This window comes from Colias eurytheme, chromosome 17, assembly GCF_061535395.1.
Source record: "Colias eurytheme isolate Ceu_HAF_F1 chromosome 17, ilColEury1 Martin Lab GWU primary, whole genome shotgun sequence".
Lineage (NCBI taxonomy): Eukaryota > Metazoa > Arthropoda > Insecta > Lepidoptera > Pieridae > Colias > Colias eurytheme.
Genome location: NC_142996.1, coordinates 4597521 through 4614987, shown reverse-complemented (window position 1 = coordinate 4614987; position 17467 = coordinate 4597521). Strand labels below are relative to the sequence as shown.

At 34.5% G+C, this 17467-nt stretch overlaps 1 protein-coding gene across 1 annotated transcript in view; it reads right to left on the bottom strand.

Annotated features, from left to right (window-relative positions):
• Positions 1-11944, bottom strand: part of spen (spen family transcriptional repressor split ends) — a 102287-nt gene extending 90343 nt beyond the window's left edge. Inside the window, exon 1 of the mRNA XM_090111395.1 lies at positions 11577-11944. Coding sequence (XP_089967521.1) covers positions 11577-11659 — 83 coding nt within the window. The 5' untranslated portion in view covers positions 11660-11944. The remainder of the gene's footprint in view (positions 1-11576) is intronic.
• Between the last annotated feature and the right edge of the window lie 5523 nt (positions 11945-17467).

The window sequence follows — 17467 nt, the reverse complement described above, 5'->3', positions numbered from 1 at the left end:
TGTTCATTTATATTACGATGTTATATGTAATAGTGTTATGGACTGTAGTCCATATCTTGAAATATATTTATTCATCATTTACCATTTCATATTTAAAGTTTAATAAACCATTTTTAAATATTTTCTGCGTATACATATAAAATATCATTATCATTAATGCGTAATGTGAGAAACAAAATCATAGCACCCACCTTGCTCGGTTCAATGACCTATGTAGTTAAATGTTTGATAACAAGTATTTCAACTTTCACCACGAACCTGAAGCTATTGTAGGTGGTAGATGTTTCGTAAAATTTATATTGGATTTTTCGGGCGAATGAACATTAAGGTACAGACCGCATGAGTGGGTAAATACTCTACAGTTTCACTATGGCAACTATAATTAATGCAGGCAATATTTTTTTCATTATTATTATAAACATCAACTTAAATTATCAACGCTTTACGCATTTGGATCCAGATTAGATAGTTGTCATAAACTGACCCAAGTGACTGGCGTTTGTAACAATTTCGAGGAAAATAGTTTTGTAGTAGGTATGATATTATAAAGATAGCTTTTAACAATTTCTAGCATTGTGTTATAGTAATGCGGCACTAATAAATTAAATTGTACAGAACGGGCAGGCGCACAATGTTAAGGGGGTAGGTAGGGTTTCAATCTGGTTGGGTCGGGTGTCGAGCTAGCTATGGCCGGGGTAGCCTGCGCAGGTCGATAAAGCAAGTGCTGGGGTGGGGCCAAACAATACTGCACGGGGTGGTGCCACTAGTCACCACACAGATGTTGCATAACAAACTTATAAATATACTTATGACTTTTACTATAGAAATATGTACATATATGTATGTTTACAATTGTAAATGTTTACAACGTACTTCATTAAAATAGTTTTAAGCACAAAATCCTGAAATGCAATATCCTGAATTTATTAATTAATAAAAAATAATTATACATTGGTTAAATAAGATAACTTAAACTGTTCAATACTTTTAAATTTAAGCTGTTTTAATTTTAGCTAATAAGGAATTACGATGTACATACAAATTACCGCTCCGCACCACTGTATACGTAAGTACCTACACGTACGAATCGAGTCATCCGCCAAGCGACGTTGCCGCATTTCTCGTAGCTGGGGCGCCATCGCGCATCGTCTCTACAATTTACTGAACTAGCCTCTCTCAATCAACCGTAGCTGTAGTGTGTCGGTAAGTCAGCATAAAATTATATTTTTTATGCTTGTATATGTAATTAATAGAAAAAAGTGATTTTGTTGGTACGAAAATTAGATATTGGTTAATTTTACATAATAAAACATCGAATTAACTAGCTAATTAAAAATACTTAAGGAAAATATAATATTCATATTAATTCTGTTTTTCTTAATTAGGCATCAGGTGTGTAATATACAATTTAAGTTTAGAAGTTTATAGGGAGTTTAAAAAAGAAAACATTGTCTAACCGAAACATATGTTTCAGCAATATTTGAAATTTCAACTTTTTTTGAAAATTTGCCAAATTCTTAGAGGGAAAACGATAAAAAGTAATAAAAACGCTTTAAATGTATGTTTTTTTTTCGATAAGCTGGATAAATTATACGTACAATAAAATCATAAAATTTTATTGTTAACTTTAAATTATAGCTGCAAGTTATGAGAGACTAGATTTCCGCCCGCGGCTTCGCCCGCGTTTTCAAAGGAAAACCCGCATAGTTCCCGTTCCCGTGGCATTTCCGGGATAAAACCTATCCTATGTGTTAATCCAAGTTACCTTCTATATGTGTGCTAAAATTCATTGTAATCGGTTCAGTAGTTTTTGCGTGAAAGAGTAACAAACATCCATACATCCATACAAACTTTCACAGTTATAATATTAATAGGATTAAAGTAACAAGAGTCAAGAAATTGCTTCATACAAAGTCCAAGTCCCTTTTGAGCCAAATATCTACTATACTCGGATTTTTAATTAGACGTAGCCAGCTGACCACTGTGTTGTCAGTTTTTGATGAAATAAAAACAGCGTTGTCACAAACTGAATGATTGAAAATTGGGAATGAATGAAATTGCCTCGATCGTCTAGTGAATAAATGGTGTGTAACAATATGACATCAAATAAACACAACGTAATTCGTTACAATTAACGAAAAAAATACAAAAACAATAGCGTTAACAGCGTAACAATAAAAATAAAAAACTGATTGTAATTACATTCTACTAGTAACTTATATCTTATGTAGCTTTATATATTATTATTATTAGAAATAATGTTATTTTATAGTTTGAAATAATGAACTATTCACACTCATTGTTCATTCATCTGATTGAATGAGAACTGAATTACGCACTTACTCACTTTAAAGGCTGATTTTTCAATCCTTGGTTAAGGGCCGATTTTTCAATCCCGAGATAAACAGTCTAATAACTACCCCTCGAATAGATTTACTCAATTATTTATCTAACTCATAACGGCTCGCCTATTTTTCAATCGTGATTTATTTGATGAATATCTGACCAAATATTTCCATATTGGCAGCTCTGCTCTCGGAGTGGCGAAACAAACATATTAAATTAGTCAGGTTAGAGCGGGATAGAGTCAACTCTTGCAATTTGTCAACAACCGTCATTATGACTCACGTCAGGAGTGCACTTGTCTTCTATGATTGTTGATTGTTGTTTTGATTCGAGTAAAGAGTTTGGTTAAATTTGTGTTTCAATTTATATATTTTACGATGGAAATGACATACTTAAAGGCAGCGTTCGGCAAATTTTCAATGGCATGGTCATCAGTACTATCAAAAACATCAATTTCAATATGATTTTAATTGATAATAATTATATAGAAAGAGGTTTGATTGTTAATTATTCTATGTTATGACATACGAAAATATCCCAAATTTGACGCGCCAAACGCCTACTAAACTACTCCAACGCAGTGTCGAATCTATTATTACTCCCAGATATTTAATCTCAGAGACTCTCTCAATTGAGTTACAATCACAGGTATCTGATTGCTGCAAGCAATTATGAGCCGTAATTGAAAATTCGTCATCAGGTATTTGTGACAGATTGCTAGCAAAAGTAACGAATTTAGTTTTATTGACATTAAGGGTTAATAAGTTTCTTTTCAACCACAACATTACTGTTTGTAGCGCGGCTTCTGCATTTTTGTGGCAGCTATTCCAAGAACTACCGTGAACGATCAAGACTGTGTCATCTGCATAAGAAAGTATTTTAGCGTTCGTAATGGGCAACTCACATAATTCATTGACATATATTTGAAACAGTGTCGGTCCTAGAACACTTCCCTGTGGGACGCCATAAGAAAGAGATTCTTCAGTGCTAATATACTTGTTATGGCACAAGGAACAGAAATAGAATTGAAATGCCATTTTTCCGATTAGCTAAAGTTAAAAATTCATTTATGGGTCAAGGTATGCGCTTTTACAATAGAATTCCTCATAATATTTTTTAGTTTAGTAGTTTAGTAGTTCTAAATTTAAAACTTATATAAAAAATGTACTAGTTCAGAGAGCGTACTACAGTATTCAGGAATATATGGACGATAAAAACCCATGGAGGGTTGTCGCGAAAAAACCACAGGACAGTTCTTTGGCATGTTATTATAATATATTATAATGTTATATGTATTTTGTAAAACTGACATGATTTAAAAGAGCAACTATGGAGTTTCTTGCCGGTTCTTCTCCGTAGATACTGCTTTCCGAATCGGTGGTAAATTTTAAAATATGTAATGACGTTTCAAAAGTGCTTCTATAAGAAGTCTAATTGAATGAATAAATGTTTGAGTTTGAGTTTGACACGAGATTTTAGTCCATTGAGTAAAAAGTTCTAGAGTGCGTGCATGCGTCCATGGAGGAATGTGTTTATTTTACCAATTATAGACCTAATTAAGGGCAATCTATCAGTACCGGTCACAAGTTGCACATTTGAGTTTTTTGGAAGAAAGAAATATTTTTTTGATCGATTGATGTGTAGTATGGGGAAATTGTTTGAGCCAAAATCATTTTTTACTGCGTATAACTCAGAAACGGTAAGGCGCTGACTCCACGAGCGAGAGAATCGCGACGAGTCCGCCCTTATATCGTCGGATAATCTCCACGAACGAGCGATAATTCCGCCGCGTATCGTCACGAGTCGTAACGGAATCGCAGCGTTTCCGCGGCGACTTGTAACGGTATTGCCACGTTTCCTTGAAGAGAACTACGAGAAGACCAGAGGCAACGCTGAAATGACGCTGCGTTTGACAGCGGGCCCGCCGCGCGCTCGTCGCTAGCCCGCTGCTGGTCGCGGCGGGCTAGCGACGATGTAATGACGTTTCGCGCGCTCATTGCCACTCGTCGCATCGCGGCGATAATATCGCCGTGTGGAGACGGTTCCATAGAGAGTGTATAGAAATACGTGGCACGACGATAATATCGCCGCGATTCTCTCGCTCGTGGAGTCAGCCCCTAAGATATAGGAAAAAATGATTAAGGTACAACTTGTAGATAATTTTATGGCCTTTCAACTTTTCCTTGAAAGTTTTTCTCTAACATGTACCGTTTTTGAGATTTAAGCGAAAAATGAAAAAATGGACCCATTTCCCCCCTCCCCCCACTCCGGGGCTCCTCCTAGTGTACCGGGGTTTTAGTATGTTTATTACCTAGGGACTCTTGACATGTTTCCGAAGAAACATCTTACGTTACTAACTCACGCACTCTAGACCCCCCTTGGAGGGACTCATTCAATGGACTATTTATATATATATTAAGATTAGAAGATTTAAGTACATTAACAAATTATTTAAATACAATAACGATATTTTATTTTTAATTAATTTTAATGTTAAACTATTTTTACAAGTATTATTGAGAAAGCAATGAATAACTTTGTGTTTGTATTGTGCTAGGTGTTATAATAATCCATACTAATAATATAAATGCGAAAGTAACTCTGTCTGTCTGTCTATTACTCAATCACGCCTTAACTACTGAACCAATTTGCAATTTGCATGAAATTTGGTGTAGAGATATTTTGATGATTGACCTCGGATAGGTTTTATCCCGGAAATCCCACGGGAACGGGAACTATGCGGGTTTTTCTTTGACTGCGCGGGCGAAGCTGCGGGTGGAAAGCTAGTAGTTAATAAGTGAAAATCCTCATAAACATTATGAAACCATTTACCCACTACATAAAAATTTGATTTGATTTTTATAAGATATCTTTTTTTAAACCAAACTTCATATTTGGTTTCTGGATACTGGACTTGTTCATTTAGAGTTCAAAAACGAAACCCTTATTAGGCCGGGAGATACCGACACAAAATATTGGTTCATTTGTAACAGTATGGCGGTTCTTCAGGGGTCTAAGTACGCCTGGTGACGTTTGCCTTGTTTTTTTTTTATTATTGAAGAAAGACTATTTAGGGTTCCGTAGTCCGACAAGGAACAGAAAAGATAAGATAAATTCTTTCAGTCCATCCGTCCTAGTCTGTCACAGCACAATATCTTCTACGTTTATGGATTGATTTGCATGAACTTGGTTCAAGGATACTTTGGATATGGATCTCAATTTTAATAATACAAAAAATGAAAATTGCCCTTTTTAAGGGCAATTTTCATTTTTTGTATTTTTTTTTTGCGCACCCCCTTGTGTGGGGTATCGTTGAAAAGGTCTATGTAAATGAGGCAGTATACATACAACACTTTTTTATCATCTTACCATTTGCGAGATATAGCCCGCCAAACTCGTTAACACGGTGTCCCCCCCCCTGTAATTTATTAAGTCTTGGGTCTATAAACTTCAAATCACTCACGTAAATAAAGTGGCGCGGAAACTCATAATTAAAATTGTTTTGGGTATCTTATGGTGAATACTGAATAATATTAAATTTAAAAATAAAAATAGCCATCAGATAGAATCAGAGCCTCAGAGGCATTGTTTTACTCAAAAGTACAAAACCTAAACCATTCACAGAAAACTCGATCCCTTCAATCACGACCGGGCTGTCTAATGAAAGGACGGAAAGCGCCGCTAGCAAATTTTTGTCGATTATTCTTTTATTTGACCTACTAACAAATTAAAACTGAGTCGTGTATTGTGGCCCATTTTTGAGATGCTTACTTTAGTTTAATTTATTTTATTCCAATATTTTTTTTACGTCTACGATGTATTGTCGTACAGTGCATTTTTTGGGTAACATTTAGACCGCTGTGTTAGCCAAAGAAACGTTTTCCATCAATCACAATTTTTATGAGTGACATCACATATTAAAATAAATGTTCGAAAAAAAAAAAATAACTGTAATAAATCAGATGATAAACAGAAATTACATGCGCTGCCCATTTATGTGTGCCCAGTTACTACAAGTGACAAGAAAGAGTTCATCTACAGTAGGTTGTAAATAGTAATGATACTTATTTACTAATAGCACAGTATTACAATATCTATACAGTACGGAAACGAATGTACTTGTGCAGAGAAACGGAGGGGAACTGGCGGGGGGTCGGGCGACGCGGGCCGCGTAAGGCAAACACGCTTAGTTTGCATTATCTAGCGCGAAAGGACGACGCAGTCGTATTTTTTGTGTAATAATTTTATTATACATAGGTACTTACATATTCTATTGTGGCGCGCACAAACTGTTCCGTTTACGATGTAAATCTACATTAAAATCCCAGAAGGAAACAATATTTCAGAAAGATTGTATTAATTGTATCTGTTGAATTAAAATTAAAGCTATGTATATGTTGTCCTCATTATTTTCTAATCAGATTGTACATCTCAATGCGAATGCATTACTTAGTTAAATGTTATAATATACAATTAAGAACATCCAAAAATAAAGTGTCCACGTAAATAATATTTAGCAGTGCAATATCTGTAATTATGCATATATTTATGAACAAATAATTACATCAGATTTATTTAATAATTACATCAGATTTGGGATATGAATAAATGATTTCATCATTTTCATCATAATATTAACTAGCTGCTCCGCGCGGTTTCACCCCCGTGGCTCCACACCTATTGGTCGTAGCGTGATGATATATGGCCTATAACCTTCCTCGATAAATGGGCTATCTAAAACCGAAAGAATTTTTCAAATCGGACCAGTAGTTCCCGAGATTAGCGCGTTCAAACAAACAAACAAACAAACAAACTCTTCAGCTTTATAATATTAGTATAGATAATCACAATTGTTTTATTTCCCATTTGTTGCAACCCAAGCGTATTTTCGTGAGGCAGCGTAAGTACCTACGCTGGCGGCGGCATCGCGCGACATCAAAGGCGTTTCCTTACTGTAGGAAATAATATTGTAATACTGTGCTATTAGGCTGGAAGATACCGACACAAAATTTCGGGTCATTTGTAACAAGATGGCGGTTCTACAGGGGTCTTAGTACGCAATGACAAATAGAAAACTGATGTTCATAACGCTGGAACCGGCGGCCTAGTCGCGTGGGCGTTAGTCGAACTCGTCGGATAAAAAGCGAAAGTCAAACGATTGTCGATTTGTGTTACAAGAGACCCCTGTAGAACCGCCATCCTGTTACAAATGACCCGAAATTTTGTGTCGGTATCTTCCAGCCTAATACTACATGTGCTTTCAAATAATAAGAACTTTTTTGACAAATCATCATAAGAAATGCATAGTTTTAAATTTATTACCTCGTTAGTAATTCATATTACAAAGCAGTTTCGGACTGCATGAAATTTACAATAAAATTTTTAGAAGATTGTATTTCTGCAAATTCAAAAAAAACTAACCCAAGATCCTTGCATAGATTGGAAAAGAGAAAACATTATAAAATTTGTCTAAAACATGTCTCAGCTTGATCTAGGGATACTTCCTGCAGAGTTCTAGAGTGGGCCGCGAAATAGTTTAGGAGCTACATGTACTATAATGCCGAAGGGCGGCAATATCCCTCTACTATTATCTAGTGACTAGACTTGCCTTAGAACATGAAAAGCTGAAGAGTTTGTTTGTTTGAATAATTACTAGATACTATTGGACCAATTTCAAAAATACTTTCCCATTAGTCATGGGATATGTTGTTGATGCTATATGCTACATAATATGTACCATAGGTGAATATTTAGTATTAGCATATTTTTTAAACTAATATTTTAAATTATTAATAAATTACATATTAATATTTCAAAGAATATTTTTACAAATTAATTTACCTACTCACAATTTTTTATATTGTTTGCTATAATTTAATTCAAAATCTATTATCTAATTGACTGTTTTGACAAAAAGCAACAAAATTATTTTTTTTATACAGAGGTAAGAGATCACCAATACAATGCCAAATCTGAACTGAGTAATATCGACTATAGGTTTTTTTTAATCCAACTCTACCCTAGCTAAGTTGTATCCAACAGTTATTTGTCTATGAATTTGAGATTAGCCTTCCAGATATGATGCAAACAAATTATGAAATCAAATGTAAGTTTATACTTATATTATAGCTTAAGCCCTATTTTTAGTTTTTACTAAATTGATAACTGTGTATAGAAATACTTTTCTTTTAAATGTTTATAATTCTCTTCATACATTTCATTCAGAAGTGTGTACAAAATATTTATGTATAAGACATTTAATTCTTATTATCTCTCATAACTGATAACGTATCGTGAAAAGCAACCTGATTTAAATAAATACATTTTAATATTATTATGTTAACAAAAAAGTTACAATAATACAATATATTGTACGAATACCCTGTTATCTAAAACTAAAACGATGCGAGCGAGGCGACGCGTGCGACGTTGCCGGCTCAATGACCGGTCGGCATCGCGTCAGTTTGGCAACGTCGCTCTTAAATTATAGCGGTTGTGTACATATTATTATGAACAATCCGCGTTGTTTATTCTCTCTCATCTGCTTTGCGCGCATCGATTAAGAGTGGAGCCGTAAATAATTGAATACTAGTGTTCTAGTATTATATAGTTCCAGGCAGGAATTAGGATCACAATTATATTATACTTACTTTTAATTTTATTTATTAGCTATAATTCTAATAATAACATAAACATGTAATAAATATTATTTATAACAAATTTACGTTAATTCTACTGGCCTAACTTTTAATACAGAATACTATAGTCGAGCCAATTTAATAGGCAACATTTGACGTCTATCAATTTTATCTTCAAAGAGAGGTAACCTGCTTAAAAACATCGATTAAAGTGAATTAATCGATACTGACTTGAAACATTTGTCAATCGAACTTGAAACACATTTATTAATTTATGATGATTTTTATTCACAAGTAATCAATGCATTCGATTCTTGATGATTTCGATTTTTAGAGTAACGTCTCTGGTAATTAAAAAGAAAAAAAGTTTATTGACACAAAATTGTAGCGACGTCAGTTCTTTAATTCAGAAATTGTTTATTATGTTTAGAATGGTTTATCAGTACAGTAAAAGTTCCTTATTCGCGGGTAATAGGTTCCGTAAATGTGCCGCGAATAGAGAAACCGTGAATAAGGAATGGTAATTTGTATGGGGTTATAGGGAATACGTTCTTAGGTGACGAAATAAAAAAGCAAATACATAAAGAAACCAGTTTAATTTAAGTTTTTGACCAAACATATTTATTAATTACCATTTAATTAGGTACTATCTGCAGGTTTAGGCAATGGCTTGTCACTTTTTACTCGTTTTTCATTTTTTTTAGTCGACATTATAAATTTGTAGTTGTAGTTCAAGCGTTTACTAATGGTTTTTATTTAGGTAAATACATATATGTATATACCGATGTACCGATTCGATCCGCGAATAAAGAATTTTGGGCCGCGAATATAGAAATTAGGTCGCATTTTTTCCATCCGCGAATAGTGAAAACGCGAATGAAGGAAGCGCGAATAAGGAACTTTGACTGTAATATGAAATCTTAAAATTACTTGTATCGGTCATTATTATTATAAATATGTAATCGTATTTGAAAAAAGTTAAGCAAATGTGCAGTTCTAACAAAACGAAATATCATGTTATTCTATGTCGTCGTTACTAGGTTACATTGTTGAATTTTGTTGAACTGTCAAATGTTGCCTATTAAAATGGCTCTACTATAAGGTCTACCATCAATGTAAAACCAAAACAGCTGTGATTGTCACCATTGAGAGTTTTCAACACTACATTAAAATAATGAAGGACAGCTGTACATCCAAACTTAGTTGATAAATTTTTTATATTATCAGTTGAAAACGAGAAGCTACGATACTTTGGAACCCATAGGGATGCAATGAAAACTAGATATTTCTTGATACAGTGATCTAATAAAATATAAGTGACAAGAAAATCCAAGTATTATTTATTATACTTGGATTTTCTTGACACTTATATATATATATATTCCTCTTAACTTTGAATCCCATAATATTAATATTTAATACCTACCTACCTAGGTAAGCGAAAATCTATGATGTCGTCAGTAGGTAATATCTCACTTATAAGACTTCTTAGAATAAAAAATGTAGGTATCTATCTGGGTATATTAAATTATAATTAATAATATAGTCTTACTCTTTAGTGTCGAAAAAGAACACAAACAAACAACACCAGGATCAAAATTTGCCTTTGTTTATTTCAGACAAATTACTTCTGATTCGAGGTAGATATAGATAATGTCAATGTTTTGCCTAAGCGTATTTTCATTTTCGTAAAAAAACATGTAAATAATATAAAAAAACATGGGTATCATTTAAAATCTAAACAAAGCTCGTTGACAGTTGCCAAAACTTCGAAAGATGTCTCTCTTCCCATAAATCGAAAGCGTTGTTTACATAATAATATTAGACGTAAGTAATTTAAAAAATAAATTCGTTTTAGGGAGATACTAGCCCTAAGTGATAAGTAAAACATTTTGACTTACGATTTTAGAAATAAAACAGCATTCCCATTAATTACGAAAATCAATCTATGGTCTCTCGTAAACAAAGTTAAAATAAGATAATTGAAAGAAGGCCTAAATATTATAACGTTAATAAACACGAAGAAATGAAAAAACTAATTGTAATAAATGTATACAGTATGAACAAATAGATGAACGATGCCAGTCATGATGCATTTTCTTCTGTATACCTACTACTCGACCAAGCCAACTAGACGCTCGGGTGGAATGCGGCCTCCCCGCCCGCTTACCGCCTCAGGTACCGCGTTCGCCTTAGTACGGTTCGCAGCATCGACGCATTCGTACGTTTCGCATCGCTAGTTATTTCTGTACTTTTTATTATTAATCGTTAAAGCTTGTTGTTGACTGTTAAGTTTTTCGTTGTTATTTGTTTAAGTTTTTACTGTGTTGTTATTCATAGACAGCCCTCGAAATGGGGAAAAATAAGACTATTCATAGCGGAGAGCGAACAGTGATATTATTAATATTTTTTTTTTGCTATCTGTACCCGAGACATGGGCGGGTGACGTCACAGTTGAAAAGGGTCTAGTTGGCTTGGTCGAGTAGTACGTACGCTTTCATTATAATGTTTTGGTTAGGTAATTATGTGTCTAATTTAAATATCAGCTCCTTAACTTACTAAGTAAATACTGTAAACAAACCAATAACATACCGTTTAAAGTGCTCTCTTATTCGATCTTCTCGTATGTTATCGGGTAAATTTCCAACCCACAGGTGCCGAGTCTCTCTAACCATCTTGCTTCGAACTCCACATTAGGAATCATTACCCGTTCGCGTCACTACGTGGCAAAAATCAAATTTGCACACCACGGTGCCTTGCACATTTTGATAAATCACTTAATAATACACAAACAATAACATGTTGATCACACAAGTTGCACTTTTCACAAGTTGACACAATTTTTTTTTCACTTCACGTCATTCGAAATTTTTCACTGATCGCACACTTCACTATAAACACAACGTAATAAACGCGAGCGTACTCTCCGCAGCTCTCGAATTGACAGTGAGCCTAGCCTCGACGCGAGTTTGCCGATAAGCTCCGCCTTCTGACCGCTGCCGCGCAAAGTGGAGTGGGGTGTTCAGCTCCTAAACTAGAAATCTACCAAAAAATTTCAAAAAAACAAAGTTCTTCTTTATATTTATTCTTTAAAAAATTATCTTCAGAGTTAAAATATACTAACTAAACAATTTTCATATGTATATTAATGCGATATTACATTAATATTGAAAATTACTAGAGGAAATAAAAAGAAAAGAAATTTGCAACAGAAAATATGGTAAGTTAACCTCATATTTAACAAAATGACTCGTTTTAAAATAAATGACGGCATAATATAAAGCAAAGTACATTTTTAAAAATGAGTAAATGTGCCGCTATTTCATATCCGCCGGCCAGCACACCCAGTATTATATCTATCTTTGTCTAATTGTTATAACTTTGTCTCGCTTACACTGAGAAGAGAATATACAAGTGTTGCAGCATTTTAAAATTTCCCCACACTTGTGGAGCTTTTACAATGATATTTTGTACAATTATTTTGAATGATCAAAAATGTAAGTAATACGGAGTGTTTTTAAAGATATCATTCCCATGGGTTGCTTTTACTACACGGGTGAAGTCGCGGGTAAAAAGTTATTTTATTAGGAAATGTCGCACAGTGGTTTTTAACCGCGCGGATGTTTTTGTTGACGTATCTGCAGTCTGCACTAGCAGTATAAAATTAATACGGAAAATTCTGTGATTTGATGTAAGATGAAAGCGAAGCGGTAAGTACAAATTATTTCCACAAGAATATTTTGTTTAGTATGAACTATGAAGTATGGCTATGTTCGCAATGCGGAAAAAATTCGGGCGTTTTGCTCAGTCGTGCAACGAAGCTATTGAGATCATCCATTCATTTTACACGCTTTTATTAGCTACACCTGTCTGTTTGTATATCTGTGCTTGTGTCTTTTAGACCTTGTCCGCATAGCGGTTATAACCGCGCGGATTTTATTCTCACGAATAAACTTCCGCTATCAAAATTGTGCCTAGTCCGCACTACGGAAAAATTAAAAAATTCGCACAATTTTTGTCAGTTTAATTCAATTTTCAATCGACAAACACGTGTATAGTCGAGCCAATTTACGTCTATCAATTTTATCTTCGAAGAGAGGTAAGTGGTAACCTGCTTAGTCAATCGAACTTGAAACACATATTTTATTAATTTATGATGATTCTTATTCACAAGTAATCGATGCATTCGATTCTAGATGTCAGATTTCGATTTTTAGAGTATCGTCTCTGGTATTTAAGAAGAAAAAAAGTTTACTGACACAAAATTGTAGGGACGTCAGTTTTTAGGGTTCCGTAGCCAAAATGGCAAAAACGGAACCCTTATAGTTTCGTCATGTCCGTCTGTCCGTCTGTCCGTCTGTCCGTCTGTCACAGCCGATTTACTCGGAAACTATAAGTACTACAGTGATGAAATTTGATGGGAATATGTGTTGTATGAACCGCTACAAAAATATGACACTAAATAGTAAAAAAAAGAATTGGGGGTGGGGCCCCCCATACATGTAACTGAGGGATGAAATTTTTTTTTTCGATGTACATACCCGTGTGGGGTATCAATGGAAAGGTCTTTTAAAATGATATAAAGTTTTCTAAAAAACATTTTTCTTAAAGTGAACGGTTTTTGAGATATCAGCTCTCAAAGTCGTAAAAAGTATGTCCCCCCCCCTCTATTTTTATAACTACGGGGTATAAAATTCTAAAAAAAATAGAGGTGATGCATGCTAATTAACTCTTTCAACGATTTTTGGTTTGATCAAAGTATCTCTTATAGTTTTTGAGATAGGTTGATTTAACTGTAATTTATTATATTTGCTGCTACGGAACCCTTTGTGCGCGAGCCCGACTCGCACTTGGCCGGTTTTTTTAATTCAGAAACTGTTTATTAAACACTTGACCGTAATTTGAAGCTTACTTCATTGAGAAGGCACCTAGCTTTTTCCGCCTATTTTGCCCTCTCTTTCCGTTGTATATATGCTATCTCTCTCGCACACCTCTCCACCAGGTGGCGGGGCGCACGATAATGTGCGGGCGCTGGATGTTTTTTCATTGGCGTCTAGCTTCCGCCGCGAGAAGGTTGTCTACAAGACTACAACCTTGGTGCTATTAAGTATTGCTAAAAGCAAGTGCTAAAAGTGTTAAAAAGTGTATCCCGGCGGATCGGTACAGTGAGTTATTTTTACATCTATTCTAATAATATTTTACTTAAAAATTAAAAATGAGTAAAAATCTTTAAAGTCAACGGTACATAATCGTTGGACTTTATTTAAAATGCTGAGGTTTTTAATGAATCCTTCAGCAATAGTTTATTTTTCAATATGCTCAAATACTTAATAGCATGAATAAAGATATTTAAAATTAACGATACAACCGTTACATATTACTTGAATTAGTAACTTTTCTTTTGAAATATTTCATTATGCAATATGTACTAATTAATATTTGAATTTTTAATACTGTGAGTAAAGCTATTTTAACGGTGTTACCGTTCGGCTTTACTCGAATCGTTAATATTACTTTTGTGATTATTTGATATTACTAGATATATCAAATACCCTCTCTTGTATATAGATATTTTTAATTATTTATTTCATTTTTAATAATGTGTTTTTATTACAAGGTTACAAGTGAATTTTTCTTGGAAAAATTACAATTAATACCTACTTAGTATGGATATGAGCCAACTCAAAGCTTTACAGGCATACAATCCATTGCTACGACTTTATTACATTGTCGTTATCGCTAGGAACGGTTCGGAATTCCTATAATAGTTTATTACTAAAAATTATCGAACGAGATGAGTCAGCTCCAAGAAGTCACGACATGTCAGAACATGTTGTGATATTATTTTATAAATCGTACGGGAGTTACCGCTCAACTGAATAATGATGGAATTCGCTCATGTATAGTAGATACGTACCATGAATGTACCACACATTCAAAACTATCCGTAGTCTATACGTGTCCTTTTATGAGTATTATTCTGATCCGTTTTTATGTGAAAATAGACATATTACACACGGCTAATTTGATTGAAAATTACGGTTCCTATGTTTCAAATGATGCAACTTTTTTGTTTAAACGAGTAAGTACCAAAATTTTACAATTAAATTCTTTGGTTTACTGAACTTGTGCTGAAAGGGTTATAAAATAATAATTATCGAGATACCTTAATATAAATTAGATTTAGATACATTTATTTCATAGGAATTACAATTCACTTCTAACGTTTTAGAATAAAATTATAAACTTGTACACCTTGACAAAAAGTAAAAAATTGCGGGTGAGTGGAGATTATTTTGTGCAATTAAATATAACGTCCTACGACGGTATGGTTGCGTTCGTAAGGAATGTTAAAACGGATATAAAGCAACTAAATGTTACATCGATTGCATGAACAAAAATAAATGAATCGAAGTTCATTTTAAAATTTAGTGAATTGATTTGAATTATGAATTTATTAAATAGTTAGTTCTTTTTTATATAAACATAATAATTTATTACCATTGTCAAATCAATTCTTATTAATTCATCCTGGACAGTTGTCGCTAACATTGGAAAATAAGTTAAAGGACCTTGTTAATCTCTATATTATTTAAATGATTATTTACTGCTAATTTTATATTAGCACTAAGGTGTATTCTTGCTCGAAGCAGAATACATAAATGTGGCCACTACTCCTCGCAGGGGTTAGCCAGGTCACATCCACCCTCGCAGGGTGTCTCTTAAGCATTTTTTGGCAGGCCCTACTTATTTCTAGTTACAAACATCCCTCGCGCAGCTGTCGCTCGCAGGGAAATGGTGCAAATATATATCGGCCCTCGCGGGGCTTTGATTACAACCGTCCCTCACGGAAAAGATGGTGCAAATATATATCAGCCCTCGCGGAGCTTTGATTACAACAGTACCTCACGGAGACATGGTGCAAATATATATCAGCCCTCGCGGGGCTTTGACTACAACAGTACCTCACGGAGACATGGTGCAAATATATATCAGCCCTCGTGGGGCTTTGATGGCGATTGGTGCAAATATACAAAGGATTGATCATTAAAATGATCATAGATATTTGCTTTCGTCAACGAGGACCCACGAAAGAAGTTTTGGATATGACCGTATCGGATCTTCACTTTTCTAAGGTAGGTAGAAAAAAGGTTTTGAAATCTTCTTCACAGTGGGCAGTATAGTAATATGACCTAATAAATACAATAAAGGTTAGAGACGTCAAATAATGGGCGCATGAAATTGATACTTCGTATCCTAAAAGTTTACGCTTCAGGAATCAGGAAACCACCATTGGTTTACCAATTATGGAAATTGGAATTGAACAAATCGTATTTACCAATGTAAAGCCTATTCACAACAAAGGAAGGCGAGTCGGATCAAATATCATCTCGCAGATGATTTGTGGCGGTGGTTTCGAGGATTGTCACCAAGCCTTGTGTCAACGGTATGTTTGGTATCGTCAGTCAATGGCACTAGCCGACCAATTTTCATATAAAAACATCGGAAGAGATTTTTTAATCGCAAAGCGATTGAATGTAACAAATGACGATTGATTCAAAATCAAATTTCAAATTTCAAACGATTGATTACGTATATTTGACCTCTCATAGGCCTATTTTAGTTGCCCGGTCTTGTAGGCAATTTATTTGACTCGTTTTTCAACCCATTTGACCTCATTATTGCACCCATGAGATTTTTCTTCAGGGCTCAAACAATAAATCGCTGAGGGATTAGGATAATCGTTTGTTAGACAAGTTTCTTGTCATCCCACCAGGATTATTATATTGTATAATAAAGTTATATACAACTATTTACGTAAAACGTTTAAGTACTCAACGAATACTGAGAATGACTGTTGAGTTACATAGGATAGAGGATAAATAACGGAAAGTCAATCTATCCAAACAAAAGCCTCTTATTATTAGATATTACTTGGAACCCCTACCCTAACGAGAAAGCTCTGCCAAATGACTGTTCATTTCTTTGCTTTGAGGGGGGGGGGGGGGGGCAATAAATGAAATGCAGTAGGTACAGACTATACGGCTTTTAAGATATAAGTCTGGTAAGCGAACTAAACTTTGCTAGTTTAGTTCTTGCTATATCGCTGTCCGTGGCTGCCTCGCGTGTTTACGTATGAATAAAGTAATGTCCTGTCTTCGCATCCACAGCTAACTGTCCTATACTGTCATAATCTTAACACAGATTCAATGGACATAGCTCCCCACGAGCTCTGTTCTTCATTTTTGCACTCGCACAACTGTGGACAACACGAGAGAAATGCCTGCATTGGTAGCAGTTACAATCAAGGGCTAGCAAGGTAGGCTAGCCATAATACGGATGTTGGAACAACCGACTATATTTAGGGCAATTTTCTTTGTCCAGTGTAACGTTTAGACTGTCATAGCATTCCTACGGAACAAAGATGGGATCAGATCTGCATCCTTAATGAAGTTAATCGAAAGTATCTCCTTTCGATATTT